This window comes from Lagenorhynchus albirostris, chromosome 2 (genome assembly GCF_949774975.1).
Source record: "Lagenorhynchus albirostris chromosome 2, mLagAlb1.1, whole genome shotgun sequence".
NCBI lineage: Eukaryota > Metazoa > Chordata > Mammalia > Artiodactyla > Delphinidae > Lagenorhynchus > Lagenorhynchus albirostris.
In genome coordinates, this window is record NC_083096.1 from 29,690,786 (window position 1) to 29,708,234 (window position 17,449).

The 17,449-nt window shown below is 36.8% G+C and overlaps 1 protein-coding gene across 1 annotated transcript in view; it reads left to right on the forward strand.

Moving 5' to 3' along the window:
• The first annotated feature begins 1,093 nt into the window (after positions 1-1,093).
• Positions 1,094-17,449, forward strand: part of FH (fumarate hydratase) — a 41,654-nt gene continuing 25,298 nt past the window's right edge. Inside the window, exons 1-2 of the mRNA XM_060128645.1 lie at positions 1,094-1,247; positions 13,053-13,187. Coding sequence (XP_059984628.1) covers positions 1,116-1,247; positions 13,053-13,187 — 267 coding nt within the window. The 5' untranslated portion in view covers positions 1,094-1,115. The remainder of the gene's footprint in view (positions 1,248-13,052; positions 13,188-17,449) is intronic.

Genomic DNA, 17,449 nt, shown 5'->3' on the forward strand with positions numbered 1-17,449 from the left:
TTACTCTGAATTTTTTTTATTCTGAACTTCTAACTTCTAAATAAATCTTGGTTTGTTTGACAGAGGGAGGAGATACTGAGATACAAAGAGGTGAAGGGGGTGGTTCTGGAATGTTTAGATGGTAGTTCAACTATTATGCTCTTTCATTTAAATTTTCAAATTTTAAATATATACGAGTCAAGTTCGTAAGCCACAAAATAACAAACAGTGTTACCTAGAGGTTTTACAGAGACTAACTCTAAGAAGCTTGGCTCTGCAGGTCCTGGACTTTTGACTTCTGGACATCATCCAATGGTTCTCTTTCTTGATTAACTGTCATCTGGTTCCAAACAGTTCAAAGAAGAAAGGAGAGAAAAAATTGTGGTTCCTATGCAATTTTATATCTGTTCCTGCTTTCCTATCATCATCTATAAAAACAACATGCCTTTAATCTGAAAATATATGTTATCAATGCAAAAGACTTGGAGAACCTGTATGCAAAAAATTAAAATTCCGAAATCACCTATGATTATGGACATCTTCCCCATTACATTTAAAAAAAGAGTTCTTAGAGTACCTACTAAGAAGAGAAAGGAAACTGTACAGACCTCAAAACAACAAGTTAAACAAACTGAGTAATTAGTGTTGGCTTTTTATGGATAATTATGATTTCAGTCTCTATACTTTGTTTTCTAAAATTTCTGTACTTAAGAGGTAATCTGGAACAGATGAAAAAAGAGCAAATAGAACATGTAATGTTTACATGGTAGATAAATGAATAAGTAAATTTTCCTCTCTGGGCTACGCCACCAACCAAATACTGACTCATTAGCTAATACCTCTCTGTTAGGCACAGTAACACAGTAAAACCAAACCAAACCAAATAAACACTGGTTCAAGGACACCACGAACCCCCTTTCCCATCATTCGTTTCCCAGGAATCCCAGGGCTCTACAGTGAAGAAGTTAAGCCCGCCCCTCACGCTTCACTGGCCATTGGCCACTGGTCCCGCCCCACAAGCTTGTCTTTGAAGCCGTTGATTGGATATGAGTGAGGACCGTGGAGGGGACTGGTACTGACAGCCGGTGCGGAGGCGTGGCCATATCCCCCGGAAGTTCTACCCGGGCCGCCGCGCTATGGATCGCGCGCTACGGCTCCTCGCGCGTTCGCGTTTCCTCTCGCGCGCTCCAGCTTCCGACCCCCGCCCTGGCCCCGGCCCGGGTGGCGCGGCACTCCTGCTGCTTCGACCTCCGAACGTCTTTCGAATGGTGAGCTCGTGCCGCCCAACCGCCGTGGCCGCCCCGCGGTGACCTTCAGGCCTCCCGCCTGCCGGCCCTAAGGTCCCGATACTCGGCTGCGTGTTGGAACTTTGCTGCTGGCCCGGGGCGCCTCCTCCGCCGGGGGAGCGCCCGGGAGGGGCGGCAGCTGTTGGCGAGAGCCCTGTCGGGCCTCCCCGACCCCGCCCCAGCCGCGCTCACTGCTTCGCCCCTGCCCGCGGCGGCTGCCCTCGGAACGGTGCTGGGGTGGACGGTGTGAAGAGGGGGCGGCGCCGGAATGGGACGGTGTCCGGAGGGGGCTGCTCCGCTTCTGCCTTTGATGGGCCGAGCTGGATCCAGCCCCTCTGAGCTAGCTTCTGGGGTCACAGCTCTGCAGGGAACTGTTCTTAGGCCTCCAGGCGGGTTGAAAGTTCTTGTGAACCTAAGAGATTTTACTTTTCATGAAATTGGCCATTTAGTTTGTTAGGCTGGTTTTCCCCACTTAACTTTTGTATAAACCCTGAAATGTGAAACAGGGGCAGAGTGTCCTGAAGTACGTTGGAGGAAATTGCATGGACCATAACATAACTACAGCTGAATCAGCACTTTTTATTGAGAAAGACCTGCAAGGAACTTAAAGGTCCAATTTCAGATTGTGACACCCTGACTTACATGAGCCCTTTTGCGCTTTAGAGTGTCACCTTCGGTAATTTGGGCTTCAACAAGCATTAAATACGTATGCTCACATGTGTATTATCAGGAAAAGTTTGAGAAATAAATGCTAGTTTAGGAAGACTTACATTCTGCACTTTTCACTGCTGTATGAGCTTTCATTGAGGGAGATGTGATTTCAGACCCTAGTCTGCTACTCAGAGTTGGGATTTGGAGCAGGTAATATTTGTCCTCAGTGTCTGCCGGTAAAATGAAAATAATTACAAATATTCATCAAGATTGCCCCTGTGAAAGTACTTTGAGTTTGAGATATGGTGAGTGCTTATTAAATGAATGCTTCCATCTAAGGTATTTCAAAGGCCCAAGACATTTTTCTGGGCTATAAACTGTAAGATAATTTGATGACATCACTGTACTTGAAACTGCGAAATCAGGGGTGCTTTATATTTCTGCAACTCCCTGCTTGAATAATTTTAGTGCACTTTAGAGCCTTTTAAAAATTTGTTTTTCACTTATTTAGTGTTTTGTAAAAGGGAATAGAAGGCTGGAGAACTGACTCTATCCCGCTGTCAATGTCAAAAAAATAGCATTGCGTTGCTTTTAATGTTGTAATGTTAGCTAACATCAGATGCGGATAGATTTTTTTTTTATATAATCCTAAATACATCTTTTGCTCTCTAATCTTCTCAGCTCCAAAATCTCTGAGTTGATTTTATTAAAAGTTTTTCTTGTTGCTAGTGTTAAGAAATAAACTATATTCAATATCCTGTGACAAACCATAATGTAGAAGAATATGAAAAAGAATATATATGTATAACTGAGTCACTTTGCTGTATAGAAGAAATTACACAATATTATAAATCAACTATACTTCAATAAAATTTTTTTAACAAAACAAAGAAATTCACATAACCCTAAATGCCCTGTTACCTTTTATCTCAATTAAGAACACAAAGAAGTTCATCCAACAGGAAGATTACATTGAATGCTCCCTGTGTGTAAAACAGTCACTATGGGCACAGAGTTTAGAGACTACTGAGGCATATTAAATAAGCAAAGAAGTCATGCACAGCTAATAACACTGTGGTACCGAGGAGAAAAAGTACAGGAGAGTGAGAATATATAATGGAGACCTGCTGTGAAACTGCCTTGGTAGCATGGTGGACAAGGAAGTCCTACATTTTTTAAAGTTACTTTATTTTATGATCTTCAGGATGGCTATAAAGTCTGGAAACATAGATAATATTCTGTGTCATAATGCAATATCAATAAACCATTTATTACATATTTGTCAGTATTTCAAGACTTAGTGGTCACCCTATATTTTAAGAACAGAAAGACTTTTTAAAAAGTCTGTTTAAAGAAACTGAAAGCCCAAACACAATGAAGTCAAATTTTGGATTTTTATCTCTTGAGATAGTCTTTTTGCCTAGGAAATGATTTGGATTTTCTTGAACACTGAAATATTCTTTTAAACCACCTTAGGATAAGAATCTGAAAGGCATTTTATATTTTCTTTAGGAGATACCATGGTTTAGTTAATGGTTATCTTACACATGCGTGGGGATATACTATAGGCCTGAGGCCTATATTTTTTTGGCTGGCCTTTCTGATTTAGACTGGCATGCAAATTTGGAGACCACCTCATCAATTCCTGAGGTTACTGGAATTAGTGGTTGGTAATAGCACTTGGTATTTCTAGGGCTAAATAGCAATCATACTACGGTGAACACTGGACACATTAGTCATTCATGCTTCTCCAGGAGGGGAAGTGATTGTGAATAAACATGCATCTCCCAGGACATCAGGAAATTGCACATTTGTGCCTGCCCCATGCCTATCTGGTTAACTCTTTAAACTTCTCCCAGAAATTCTGCTCTCTAAATTACAGGTTATAAAGACATGGTTTTCAAAAAAAATAGTTTTTTGTGACAATGGATTATATTATATGAATTAAAAACATATTTAATAGATACCATCATGACATCATTTTTCATCAAAAGCACTGATAATTTTCCCATTAATTTAGGTGAGCAGCCCTCCTCTTCTTGCCCAAGCCACTGGGAAGAGGTGACATACATTATAATGTGGGAAGGTTTTGAAAATCATACATATGTTTTTCAGACTTCAGGTGGACTCATTAGCGGGTGGAGAAATCAATGTAGTGGGCAGTTAACAGCATTGGTTTTTTGACAGAATAGCATAGAATAGAAAATAGGCATACAGGACAGATTTTTTCACAGAATTTTTGTTTCAGGTTTGTGTGCATATACATGTGTGTTTATGTACAATATAAAGGGTTTTTCTTCTGTAGGTCATTGGGAAGAACGTTTGAAGAGATTTGGAAGTTACCTGTTTCATTGTTCCTCTGTGTATATGTGCTTGTCTAACAGACACCAACCATAGGCATTGCCTCCACTGATAGAGCCTGGAGCCTTTCAGAGTATTTTACAGGATTGCTTCAGTTTCTGATCTACAGATTTGTGCAACCTGTATATTTCCTGGGTTAAAAAAAGGGAGAACTTTCTGGTTTTTTGGAATAGTTTATTAGCTAGCTAAGCTGCTACAATGTTTGTTGTTGGAAATTTGGGATGTTTATTTTTATTACTGTAAGGACAAGAAGTATATTTTTTGAAGTGTTTACTGAGATTGTGATTTCAGCCACAATTGACATCTGCCATTTTTTAATGGTCAGTGTCAAGATCTAGAATTTGATGTAGACCGTTGTTTCTTGAGTTAGAATTTAAATTTTTCTAAAGTTTAAACTTGAAGAACATAGGTAAAATTTATTCATTTAAATCTTTCCAAAATACTTTGGATATGAGTTTTATCATAGCAACCTGTTATTTAGGTGACAACATTATTCCTGTTTTATGATGAAAATTTAATAATTTTGAACACAAAAAATGATTTTTTAAATTTAAGGAATCGAACTTGATTTCACAAATGACTGATGGAAACCAATCTCCTTTCTTTGGAGCCAGTAACTATTTGCTGTCTTATAACAAGGTGATGGAGAGGAAGAAGAACCTAGCTCATGTGTCCAGTGCCACTGTTGTCATTGCTAATGTTATTGCACCAAAGTATATTTTAACATACAAGGATATTTACTTAGGATATTTAAAACAAAGATCATTATGCAAAAATTTTTTGTGCATTTGAGATATAAAACCCCAGCTGCAAGTTGGCATACAATGGTGTCAGTGTAAGCACACTCTATTAGAGAAAAATCTAACTGTACATCTTCAGATCCTACAGGGTAGTGGTTGTTGTGGGCCAATCTGGAGTTACTTCCTCCATTTCTTGGTTTATGGAAGTGATAAAAAAGGGAATCCAAACAGCTTTTAGAATACGAAAGTTCAGGGTTTGAGTGTTTCAGGCCCTCCCTCTTGCTATCTGGGTGATCTGCTGAGATTATTTAATCTTGTGTAGCCTCAGTGTCTCCTTCTTTAACATGGGGATGACGATATTAAAATCTCCTAGGGTGGTTGTGAAATTCAAATAAGGTGATACCTAAAAAGTGTTTGCTACATAGCACAGTAAATGATTATTTTTATTGGCTTCTCCTTATTGGCTTAGACCAGTCCTTTGCAGACTTTTTTTTTTCCATTTTTATTGAAATGTAATTGACATACAGCACTGTATAAGCTTAAGGTGTACAGCATAATTTGACTCACGTACATCATGAAATGATTGACACAATAAGTTTAGTAAACATGCATGATATCATATAGAGAATTAAATAGAACAGATTTTTTCTTTGTGATGAGAACTCCTAGGATTTACTCTTTTAACAACTTTCATATATAACATACAGCAGTGATAATTATATTTATAATGTTGTACATTACATCCCTAGTACTTATTTATCTTGTAACTGGGAGTCTGTAACTCTTGACTGCCTTCATCCAATTCTGCCTAACCCCACCCTCTGCTTCTGGTAACCACAAATCTGATCTCTTTTTCTATGAGTTTGTTTGTTTGCTTGTTTGTTTTTGAAGTATAATTGACCTACAATACTATGTTAATTCCTGTTAAACAACATAGTGATTTTTTAAAGTTATTTATTTATTTTATTGAGGTATAGTTGGTGTACAATATTATATAAATTACAGGTGTACAGTATAGTGACTCACAATTTTTTAAGGTTATGCTCTATTTGTAGTTATTATAAAATATTGGCTATGTTCCCTGTTTTGTAAAATATAGCCTTGTACCTTATTTTACATATAATCGTTTGTACCTCTTAATTCCCTACCCCTGTATTGCCCCTTCCCTCTCCCCACTGGTAACTACTAGTTTGTTCTCTATATCTGTGAGTCTCCTTCTTTTCTTTTTTTTATATTTACTCGTTTGTTGTATTTTTTAGATTCCACATGTAAGTGATATTTGTCTTTCTCTGTCTGATTTATTTCACTTAGCAAAATACCCTCCAAGTCCATCCATGGTGTTGTAAATGGCAAAATTTCATTCTTTTTTACAGCTGAATAGTTTTCCATTGTGTATATATACCATATCTTTATCCATTCATCTGTTGATGGACACTAAGGTTGCTTCTGTATCTTGGCAATTGTAAATAATATTGCTATGAACATTGGTGTGCATGTATCTTTTTGAATTAGTGTTTTTGTTTTTTTCAGGTTTATACCCAGGAGTGGTATTGCTGGGTAATATGGTAGTTCTATTTTTAGTTTTTTGAGAAACTTCTTTTCTACAGTGGGTGCACCAATTTACATTCCCACCAACAGTACATGAGGGTTCCCTTTTCTCCTCATCTTCACCAAAACTTGTTATTTGTTGTCTTTTTGATAATAGCCATTCTCACGGGTGTGAGATGATAACTCTTGGTGGTTTGGATTTGCATTTCTCTGTTGATTAGTGATGTTGAGATCTTTTCATGTGCCTATTGGCCATCTGTATGTCTCCCTGGAAAAATGTCTATCTGGGTCCTCTACCCATTTTTTTAATTGGGTTGTTTGTTCTTTTGATGTTGAGTTATATGAGTTCTTTCTATATTTTGGATATTAACCCCTTATCAGATATATTGTTTGCAAATATATTCTTCCATTCAGTAGATGGCCTTTTTGTTTTGTTGATAGTTTCCTTCACTGTGCAGAAGCTTTTTACTTTGATGTAGTCCCGTTTGTTTATTTTTGCTTTTGTGTCTTTTGTTTCCCTTGCCCAAGGAGTCATATACTAAAAAATTTTACCAAGACCCATGTCAAAGAACTTATTGCCTATGTTTTCTTCTGGAAGTTTTACGTAAGTTTCGGGTATTACATTTAAGTCTTTAATCCATTTTTTAATTTATTTTTGTGCATGGTGTGAGAGAGTAGTCCAGTTGGATTTTTTGCATGTAGCTGTCCAGTTTTTCCAGCACCATTTATTGAACAGGCTGTCTTTTCCCCATTGTATATTTTGCCTCCTTTGTCATGGATTAATTGCCCATATAAGTGTGGGTTCATTTCTGATCTCTATTCTGTTTCATTGACGTAAATGTCTGTTTTTGTGCCCGTGCCATACTGTTTTGATTACTATAGCTTTGTAGTATAGTCTGAAATCAGGGAGCATGATACCCCCAGCTTTGGTCTTCTTTCTCAAGATTGTTTCAGCTGTTCAGGGTCTATTGTGTTTCCATATGAATTTTAAAATTATTTTTCTAGTTCTGTGGAAAATGCCATTGGTATTTTGATGGGGATTGCATTGAATCTGTAGATTGCCTTGGGTAGTATGGGCATTTTAAAATTATTATTTCTTCCAATCCATGTCTGTGTCATCTTCAGTTTCTTTCATCAGCGTCTTATAGTTTTTTGAGTACAGATCTTTTACCTCCTTAGTTAGATTTATTCCTAGGTATTTTATTCTTTCTTTATGAGATTGTACATGGGATTGTTTCCTTTTTCTCTTTCTAGTAGTTCATTGTTAGTGTATAGAAATGCAACAGATTTCTGTATATTAATTTTGTACCCTGCAACTTTACTGAATTCATTGATGAGCTCTAATAGTATTTTGGTGGTGTCTTTAGAGTTTTTATGTATAGTATCATGTCCTCTGCAAACAGTGACAGTTTTACTTCTTCCTTTCCCACTTGGATTCCTTTTCTTTTTCTTGTCTGATTGCTGTGGCTAGGACTTCCAATACTATCTTGATTAAATGTGATGACAGTGGGCGTCCTTGTCTTGTTCCTGATCTTAGAGGAAATGCTTTCAGCTTTTCACTGTTGAGTATAATGTTAGCTGTGGGTTTGTGATATACAGCCTTTATTATGTTGAGGTATGTTCATTCTATACCCACTTTGTTGAGAATTTTTATCATAAATGGGTATTGAATTTTGTCAGAAGCTTTTTCTGTATCTGTCAAGATGACTCTATGATTTTTGTTTTTCAGTTTGTTAATGTGGTATATCACATTGACTGATTTGTGGATATTGAACCATCCTTATATCCCTGGAATAAATCCTACTTGATCATGGTGTATGGTCCTTTTAATGTGTTGTTGAGTTTTGTTTGCTACTATTTTGTCAAGGATTTTTGCATCTGTGTTCATGAGAGAGATTGGCCTGTAATTTTCTTTTTTTGTGCTTTGTCTGGTTTTGATGTCTGGGTGATGCTGGCCTTGTAGAATGAGTTCAAAAGTGTTCCTTCCTCTGCAGTTTTTTGTAAAGGTTTGAGAAGGATAGTTGCTACTCTTCTCTAAATGTTTGGTAGAATTTTTCCTGTGAAGCCAATTGGTCCTGGATTTTCGTTTGTTGTTGTTGTTAATTACTGATTTAATTTCATTACAGGTAATTGGTCTGTTCATATTTTCTATTTTTTCCTGGTTCAGTCTTGGGAGATTGTACATTTTAAGGAATTTGTCCATTTCTTAATAGCCATTTTATTGGTATATAATTGTTGGTAGTAATCTCTCATGTTTCTTTGTATTTCTGTGGTGTCAGTTGTAACTTCCTTTTCATTTCTGATTTTATTGATTTGAGCCCTCTCTCTTTTTCCTTTGAGTCTGGCTAAAGGTTTATCAATTTTGTTTATCTTTTCAAAGCACCAGTTCTTAGTTTCATTTATCTTTCATAATTTTTTGTCTCTATTTTATTTACTTCTGCTCTGATCTTTATGATTTCTTTCCATCTGTTGACTTTTGGGTTTTGTTCTTTTTCAGGTTCCTTTAGGTGTAAGGTTAGGTTGATTTTTGATTTTTCTTGTTTCCTGAGGTAGGTGTGTATTGCTATAAACTTCCCTCTTAGAACTGCTTTTCCTCTGTCCCATAAATTTTGCATCATTGTGTTTTCATTTCCATTTGTCTCTAGGTATTCTTTTATTTCATTAATGATCCATTGGTTATTCAACTGCGTATTGTTTATCCTTCATGTGTTTGTGTTTTTTGCAATGTTTTTTCTTGTCATTGATTTCTAGACTCATGGCATTGTGGTCAGAAAAGATGCTTGATATGATATCAGTTTTCTTATATTTACTAAGACTTGTTTTGTGGCCTAGCTTGTGATCTGTCCTGGAGAATGTTCCATGTGCATTTGAAAAGAATGTGTATTCTGCTGCTTTTGGATGGAATGTTCTATATAGAGCTATTAAGTCCATTTGGTCTAATGTGTCATTTAAGGCCAGTGTTTCCCTGTTAATTTTTTGTCTGGATGATCTGTCCATTGATGTAAGTAGAGTGTTAAAATCCCCTACTATTATTGTGTTCCTGTCATTTTCTCCCTTCGTGTTTGTTAATATTTGCTTTATATTTGTAGGTGATTCTGTGTTGGGTACATACATATTTACAATTGTTATATCTGCTTAGATTTATCCCATGATCATTATGTAATAGGCTTCTTTGTTTGTTGTTGCAGTCTTCGTTATAAAATCTGTTTTGTCTAATGTAAGTATTACTACCATGGCTTTCTTTTCATTTCCATTTGCATAGAATACCTTTTTTCATCCTGTCACTTTTAGTCTGTGTGTGTCTCAGGATCTGAAGTGAGTCTCTTGTAGGCAGTATATATATGAATCTTGTTTCCATAAGCATTCAGCCACTCTATATCTTTTGATTGGAGCATTTAGGCCATTTACATTTAAAGTAATTCTTGATAGATATGTACTTATTGCCATTTTGTCCTTTGTTTTGGGGTTGTTTTTATAGTTCTTTTTTGTTCCTTTTTACTTACTTTGCTCTCTTGTTATTTGATGACTGTCTTTAATATTACATTTGGATTCCTTTCTCTTTTTTGTGTATCGATTTTGGTTTGTGGTTACCATGTGATTTATATATTGCAGTGTGTGTGTGTGTGTATGTATGATTATTTTCAGCTCCTGATCTTTTAAGTGCAAAAGCACTTTAAGAACCCTGCATTTTTATTTCCCCACACATACTTTTTCTGTTTCTGACATTGTATTTTACATCTTTTTGTCTTGTGTGCCCCTTAACTTCTTATTGTGGATATAGACAATTTTACTGGTTTTGTGTTTCAGCCTTCCTACTAGCTTTGTACATGACTGATTTACTACCTTTACTATATTTAGCCTTACCAATGAGATGTTTTTTTCATAATTTTCATACATCTAGTTGTGGCCTTTTTCTCTTAGAGAAACCCATTTAAAGGTGGTTTGGTAGTGCTGAACTCTTAGCTTTTTCTTGTCTGTAAAACTTTTGATCAGTCCATTTAAATCATAATGAAAGCCTTGCCTGTTGGAGTCTTCTGATTTAGGCTTCTCCCTTTCACCACTTTAAATATATCATGCACTCCTTTCAGGCCTGCAGAGTTTGTGCTGAAAACTCAGCTGAAATCCTTATGTTAAGTACAATTACCTTGTACTGTACTTGTTGCTTTTCCCTTGCTGCTTTTAGTATTCTCTCTTTATCTTTAATTTTTGCCATTAATTAAAGTGTGTCTTGGTGTGGTCCTCTTTGGGTTGATCGTGTTTGGAACTCTCTGTGCTTCCCAGACCTGGATGTCCTTTCCCTTTCCCAGGTTAGGGACATTTTCAGCTATTATGTCTTCAAATATGTTCTCTGCCCCTTTCTCTCTGTCTTCTCCTTCTATGGCTCCTGTAATGTGAATGCCAGTACACTTGATGTTGTCTCTGAGGTCTCTTAAACTGCCCATGTTTCTTTTCATCCTTTTTTTTTTCCTGTTCAATTTCAGTAATTTCCACTATTCTTTCAGCCCACTGAACTGTTCCTCTCTGTCATCTAATCTACTGTTGATTCCTTCTAGTGTACTTTTTATTTCAGTTGTTGTATTCTTTAGCTCTCTTTGGTTGTTGGCTCGGGAGGTCTTAAGGCAGCTGGCCTGCTGGTGGGTGGAGCTATGTCCCTGCACTAATAAGCTGTATTCCAAAATGGTGCTTTCAAGAACTGATGTCCTTGTGGTAGAACAAGCTCCCATTAGTGGCTGCCCCCAGTGTGTAGGTTCCCAGTGTGAGCTCCAGTTGCCTCCTACCTCTCCGGGAGGCTCTCCAAGATCAGCAGGTATTCTGACCCAGGTTCCTTTCAAATTACTGCTTCTTCCCTGGGTCCCAGAGTGTGTGAAATTTTGTGTGCACCCTTTAAGAGTGGAGTTTCTTTTTCCCACAGCCCTCTGGCAAAAAATGAGCCCTGCTAGCCTCCAAAGCCAAACTTTCAAGGGGCTCTTCTTCGCCCTGCTGGGGAGCCTGACATGGGGCCTGGACCCCTCGCTTCTTGGGGAGAACCTCAGCAATTGTAATAATCCTCCAGTTTGTGGGTCACCCCTCCTCGGGGGGTGGGGGGCAGTGGTAATAGGTTTTGACTTTATTGTGTCTTCCTTCCTCCTACCTATTTTACCATGGTTCCTTTATATCTTTAGTTGTAGAAGGTCTTCTCTCTAATTTTCTAGCCTTACTCATCAATCATTGCTCTGTAAATGATTGTAGTTTTGGTGTGCCCATGAGAGGAGATGAGCTCAGAGTCTTCCTACTCTGCCATCTTGGCCACTCCCCTCCTCTGCAGACTTTTAGGCATAGAAAAAAAATGTACCTCATTGGATATACACCTATATTTCTAACTAGGTACAAGGATACTTTTCTTTTCATGCAATCTAAAAGGCTTTATAATATATAAAGGATTTTTAAATCTTTCTAGTCCCAGGGGATAACTACAAAATTAATTTTTTCTTATTCAGAGGACTGTTTACTAAAATAAGGTTACTTGGCTGGGTGTTTTTAAATCTTTTGAATCATCTGACCATGTTTATTTTATAATTAATGCAAGATGAACATTAATTAAAGTTCTGAGTATCTCTGATACTCTTAATCTCTTTAATGTAAAGTATCATATGTAAACTCCAGATTTGTATATATATATTTTTTAATTAGTGTAAGTTGATGTACTTAGTAGCGTCCTAGGTTCTCCATAAAAGGGATTTGGGGTCATGGGTTCTTATCCTGGGGAGTGGATTGGTTTCAAGATATAAACTCCTTAAAATCATATGTAAGATTTTACATATATGTATTTATGTTCATTCTTCTAGAGAGAAGATCCATAGTTTTCCTCATATTCTCAAAAGGTTCCAACACCCTGAAAAGGTTAAGAACTGATGTCCCTTTGTCTGTACATTTACTGTAACTTATAGATGAGAAAAGCTGACTTGCTGAAGGTGACACAGCTACCAGATGGTGGGCTGTCTCACTGCAAAGCCTGGACTGTTTTGTATGGCACTAAGCTATCTCTCATGCATAATATTTGTAGACCATAGTTGAGCTTTGTTTAAATATATAATTATAATATATATATATATAAAAAAAACACTTTCAAATTTTAAAGTATCATTCTTAGGTCATTTTCCAAAGTTCCCAGTAAAATAAGCATTAACCTAAGTACATCAAAGCCTGACCAATAATAGGCATACTCCTGAATTGGAAAAGATTATTATTTTTATTTATCATTTGCATAGTGTATGAATTCTACAATCTGTCTTTAACACATGTATTAATAAATTTGTGTGACAAAAATTTCTCAAGAAAAAAGCTGGAAGTGGGAGGAGTAGAATGAGAATCAAAATGGAATTTTTTTGTCTTTTTGGTACTTATTAAGGTTTCTTTACCTGTACATGATGTATTGTTTATATGATGTTATTGTTCTTGATACTTGGTTTCTTTTCAAGCTATAACAGTGTCTTGTCTTTATCTTTAGGCAAGCCAAAATTCTTTTCGGATAGAATATGATACCTTTGGTGAACTCAAGGTCCCAAATGATAAGTATTATGGCGCCCAGACTGTGAGATCAACAATGAACTTTAAGATTGGAGGGGTGACAGAACGCATGCCAGTAAGTGGCTTTTTTGGAAATGTTGGCTTATTTTGGATGAACTTGGCATTATTCAGTGAGTCACCTTACCTTATAAATAAGTATTTTACAGAGTTAAAATGTAAAGTTATTAGAGAACTGGCTTTGTGAATAATAAGATGTTTCTCTCTCAGTAAAGTGTCAAAGAACTTTTTGAAGTTTAGTATACTAATATCTTGAGCTATGTATGACTTTGAGTATTTTGGATTTTTGATAGAACTAAGTGATTTGTCTTTCATTCTTGTTTGGATTTTTCGTATTTTTACTTGAATTTTGCAGTTTGTAAGCACTTTTAATTTTGATACTTAATTTTTTACTGATTTTTTAAATGATTTAAAAGAAAACCAATTTTTCTTTAATATTATACTTTACCTGTCTTGGCTTCAGTTTGTAAAAAAGTATACACAAATTCATAAAAATACTATTTGTCATGATGTCTGGCATATAATAGGTAATATATAAGTATTTGTTCATTGCTAACATGAATGATTTAATGATTAGAAAACTTTCTACCATATTTCATTAAATCCTTAGATTAGAACTGATCCTCAATTAGAACTGATATGTACTACTAAGAAAGAAAAAGTCTGCCAATTAAAGTTGTGACATGTCATTGATTATAGGATGCATCTTGATTTCAGGGATGTTAAAGTGTGAAAAGAATTGATGGAATATATTACATATCCTACTGGAGCCCAACTAGGGTATGAAAAATAGTCAGTGTAGGAATGCAGGATAGGCTAGTAAGCCTAGAAGGAACCAGGCTTCATCTGGTGAGATACTGTTTAACATTTATCTTCTAAATATACTTTTTATCTTACAATAAATTTAACTTCCGTAGTTTAGCTAATTACTAAGGCTTCAAGACTGAATCTTGACAGGTTCATACAATTTCCCAAGAGACAGCTGAATCTTCTTAGAAGAATCTCTCTGTTATTGCCACCCACAGCCAGTTTAATGGTGAGGTAAACATAGGGTCAGACTACATGGTTGGGAGACAGAGGGTAGCAGATCCTAAAGTATTCTCATATAGTTCAACTCCTGGGATTAAAGAGATCAGTCTTAACCAGTATTGACTGGAGTAAGTATGGCTCATGTTTTGAATTTCCTGCTTCAACCAGCAAGGTGTGTGGTTCTGGGAGTGCATGATTGCTGCCACTGCTGCTGTCCCAGAGATAGAGAAGTTGTTTGGATTTGGACAGGTGTCTGTGAAACATGGATACGTGGGTTATCGATTTTTCACATTTGGCTTCATCTGGATGAATTTCCTGAACTATGTTAAATATAAAGCAGACTGTGTGCCTTGAGCTAAGTAGTATGATTAAACCCAACCCTTTGTACCTCAGGTCCATAGGAAAATAAAACCAAAAAAGATTATGAACTGCTATGTGAGTAAATGAAGAATAATGAGACCCTTCTTTCATCTCCAATGATACATTTACTATTTTGTTTTAATAGTGTCCAGTGAAACTTTCTGCTGTGACCTTTGTTCATTTTCATGAGTCCACAAGCACTGTGGGGTCAGTCACTCCATTCTAGTAGCCTGAGTTGATTGGCATTTGGTTGTGACTGTGGCTTGGTTGTGACTTTGGCAGTGGTTTAACCCACTGCAGTGTTCCTGTAGAAAATTAAATTCCCATTTTTTTTCATGTGTAAAGTTTTAAAGCTTCTAATCTTTTGTGCCATATATCTCCATTTCATTTGGGTAAAACATTTGTAATGTTTTAATTTTGATTTCTTAAAATTCAAAGTAAAAATGTTTTGTTTTTCTTTCCTTTTGTTTGCCCTTCAGTTTATCCTCTGTGTGAGCCAGGTTCAGTGTGTCTTACTCATTACTTTTTCTTGTTTTTCCACTTTATTTTCCTCTAAGGACTATAGCTTCTCTTTTACAAATTTATCACTCTCTTCTTCACCCTTCCTTTCTTCCTTCTTTCTCATTCAAACCTGGTATGGTATCTAAATCACAGTCTATATTATTAACTTTGACAAGAACACATAATTTATTTATCTTGTGGAAAGTTACAGTACCCCAAGCCCAGTGTAGCCCTGCTTCCTGCCCCAAGACTCATTTATCTTGTATTTCATTGAAACCTCATCAGATTTACTCAATTTATCCTGTTAAATTTTATGAGGTGCTTTGGAGTAGAAAGTGAAAAGATCTGAAAACTAAAAGGGTTTGATATGTGGTTATATATATCAGAAGCTATCACCTTTAAGTCTGTAGAACTCTGGGTTTTTAAAAAAAATTATTCTGAGAGAAATGTCCAGTGATTTATTGAGTGTCAAGGCTTCACTGACTAAATAAAATATCATGTTTTTTGGCTTTGGGATGAAATGATACCCATTCAGTAACTGGGTATTTCATACTAATTAGCAGTTAAATATATTATTTCTTTTTATTATTTGTTTATCTAGTTGAGGTATAATTTACATATAACATTAGTTTCAGGTGTACAGCATAATGATTCGATATTTGTATACATTGCAGAATGATCACCACAGTAAGTCTAGTTACTAGTTACTAGTTACATGCCTAGTAACATCCATCACTCTACGTAGTTACAAGAAAATTTTTTTTCTTGTGATGAGGACTTTTAAAATCTCTTTGCAACTTTCAAATATGCAATACAGTATTATTAACTATAGTTACCATGCAATACATTACATCCCCATGATTTATTTATTTTATAACTGGAAGTTTGTACCTATTGACATCCTTTATACATTTTGTCCACCCCCTGCCCCTGGCAACCACCAGTTTGTTCTGTCTATGGGCTTGGTTTTCTGATTGTTGTTTGTTTTGCTTTTTAAATTCTACATATAAGTGGGATCATGTGGTATTTGTGTTTACCTGTCTGGCTTATTTCACTTGGCGTAATGCCCTCAAGGTCCATCCATGTTGTCACAAATGACAAGATTTCATTCTTTTTTATGGCCAAGTAATATTACATTGTATTTTTTACCACATCTTCTTTATCCATTCATTCATTGATGGATACAGGTTATTTCCATATCATGGCTATTGTAAATAATGCTGCTCTGAACATGGGGATGCATATATCTTTTCGAATTAGTGTTTTCATTTTCAAGTAAATACCCAGTAAATACCTGGAATTGCTGGATCAGACAGTAGACATACTTCAGTTTTTTGAGGAATCTCCATACTGTTTTCCAAAGTGGCTGCACCAATTTACATTCCTCCCAACAGCATACAAGATTTGCCTTTCCTCCACATCCTCGCAAACAATTATTTGTTGTCTTTTTTTTAATTTTGGGAGTAGGAGTTTATTAATTTATTTAATTTTGGGAGTAGGAGTTTATTAATTTATTTATTTATATTTGCTGTGTTGGGTCTTCGTGGGTGAGAGGGCTTTCTCTAGTTGTGGCAAGCAGGGCCCACTCTTCATCGCGGTGCACGGGCCTCTCACTATCGCAGCCTCTCATTGCGGAGCACAGGCTCCAGACGCGCAGGCTCAGTAGTTGTGGCTCACGGGCCTAGTTGCTCCACGGTGTGTGGGATCCTCCCAGACCAGGGCTCGAACCCATGTCCCCTGCATTGGCAGGTGGACTCCCAACCACTGCGCCACCAGGGAAGCCCCTGTTGTCTTTTTGATAATAGCCATTCTAACAGGTGTGAGGTGGTATCTCATTGTGGTTTTGATTTGCATTTTTCTGGTGATTAGTGATGTTGAGCATCATTTCATGTATCTGTCAGCCATCTGTATATCTTCTTTGGAAAAATGTCTGTTCTCATCATCTGCCCATTTTTTAATCAGTTTGTTTTTTGCTACTGGGTAGTATGAGTTCTTTATATATTTTGAATGTTAACTGCTTATCAGATATATGATTTGCAAATATTTTCGTTCAGTAGATTGCATTTTCTTTTCTTTTTCTTTTTCTTTTAAAGGCAGCAGACTCTTTATTTGATGCGGTTTTAAAATACATCAAAATCAAGTCCCTGGCTGTTCTGTATACCAAAAAGTTTTCAGCACACCTTCAAACAAATCTGGGCGGCCAGTTTGGGCCATAAGGGAAGCAGTTACAGGGACAGAAGGCAGCACCCCTCCCTCAGGCAGGTGCCTGGCTGTCCCTGGGGTTACCTCCTCTGTGCTGTGCAAGGTGAGAGGGCTAGAGCACCAACTCAGCAGGCCTCGCCCTCCCCCATAGACATAGGGCAGCTCCACTGGCCTTCTGGTCAGCCTTCCACAGGGCCACCATGATGTGGGTGGAGGAGGGGAAATAAC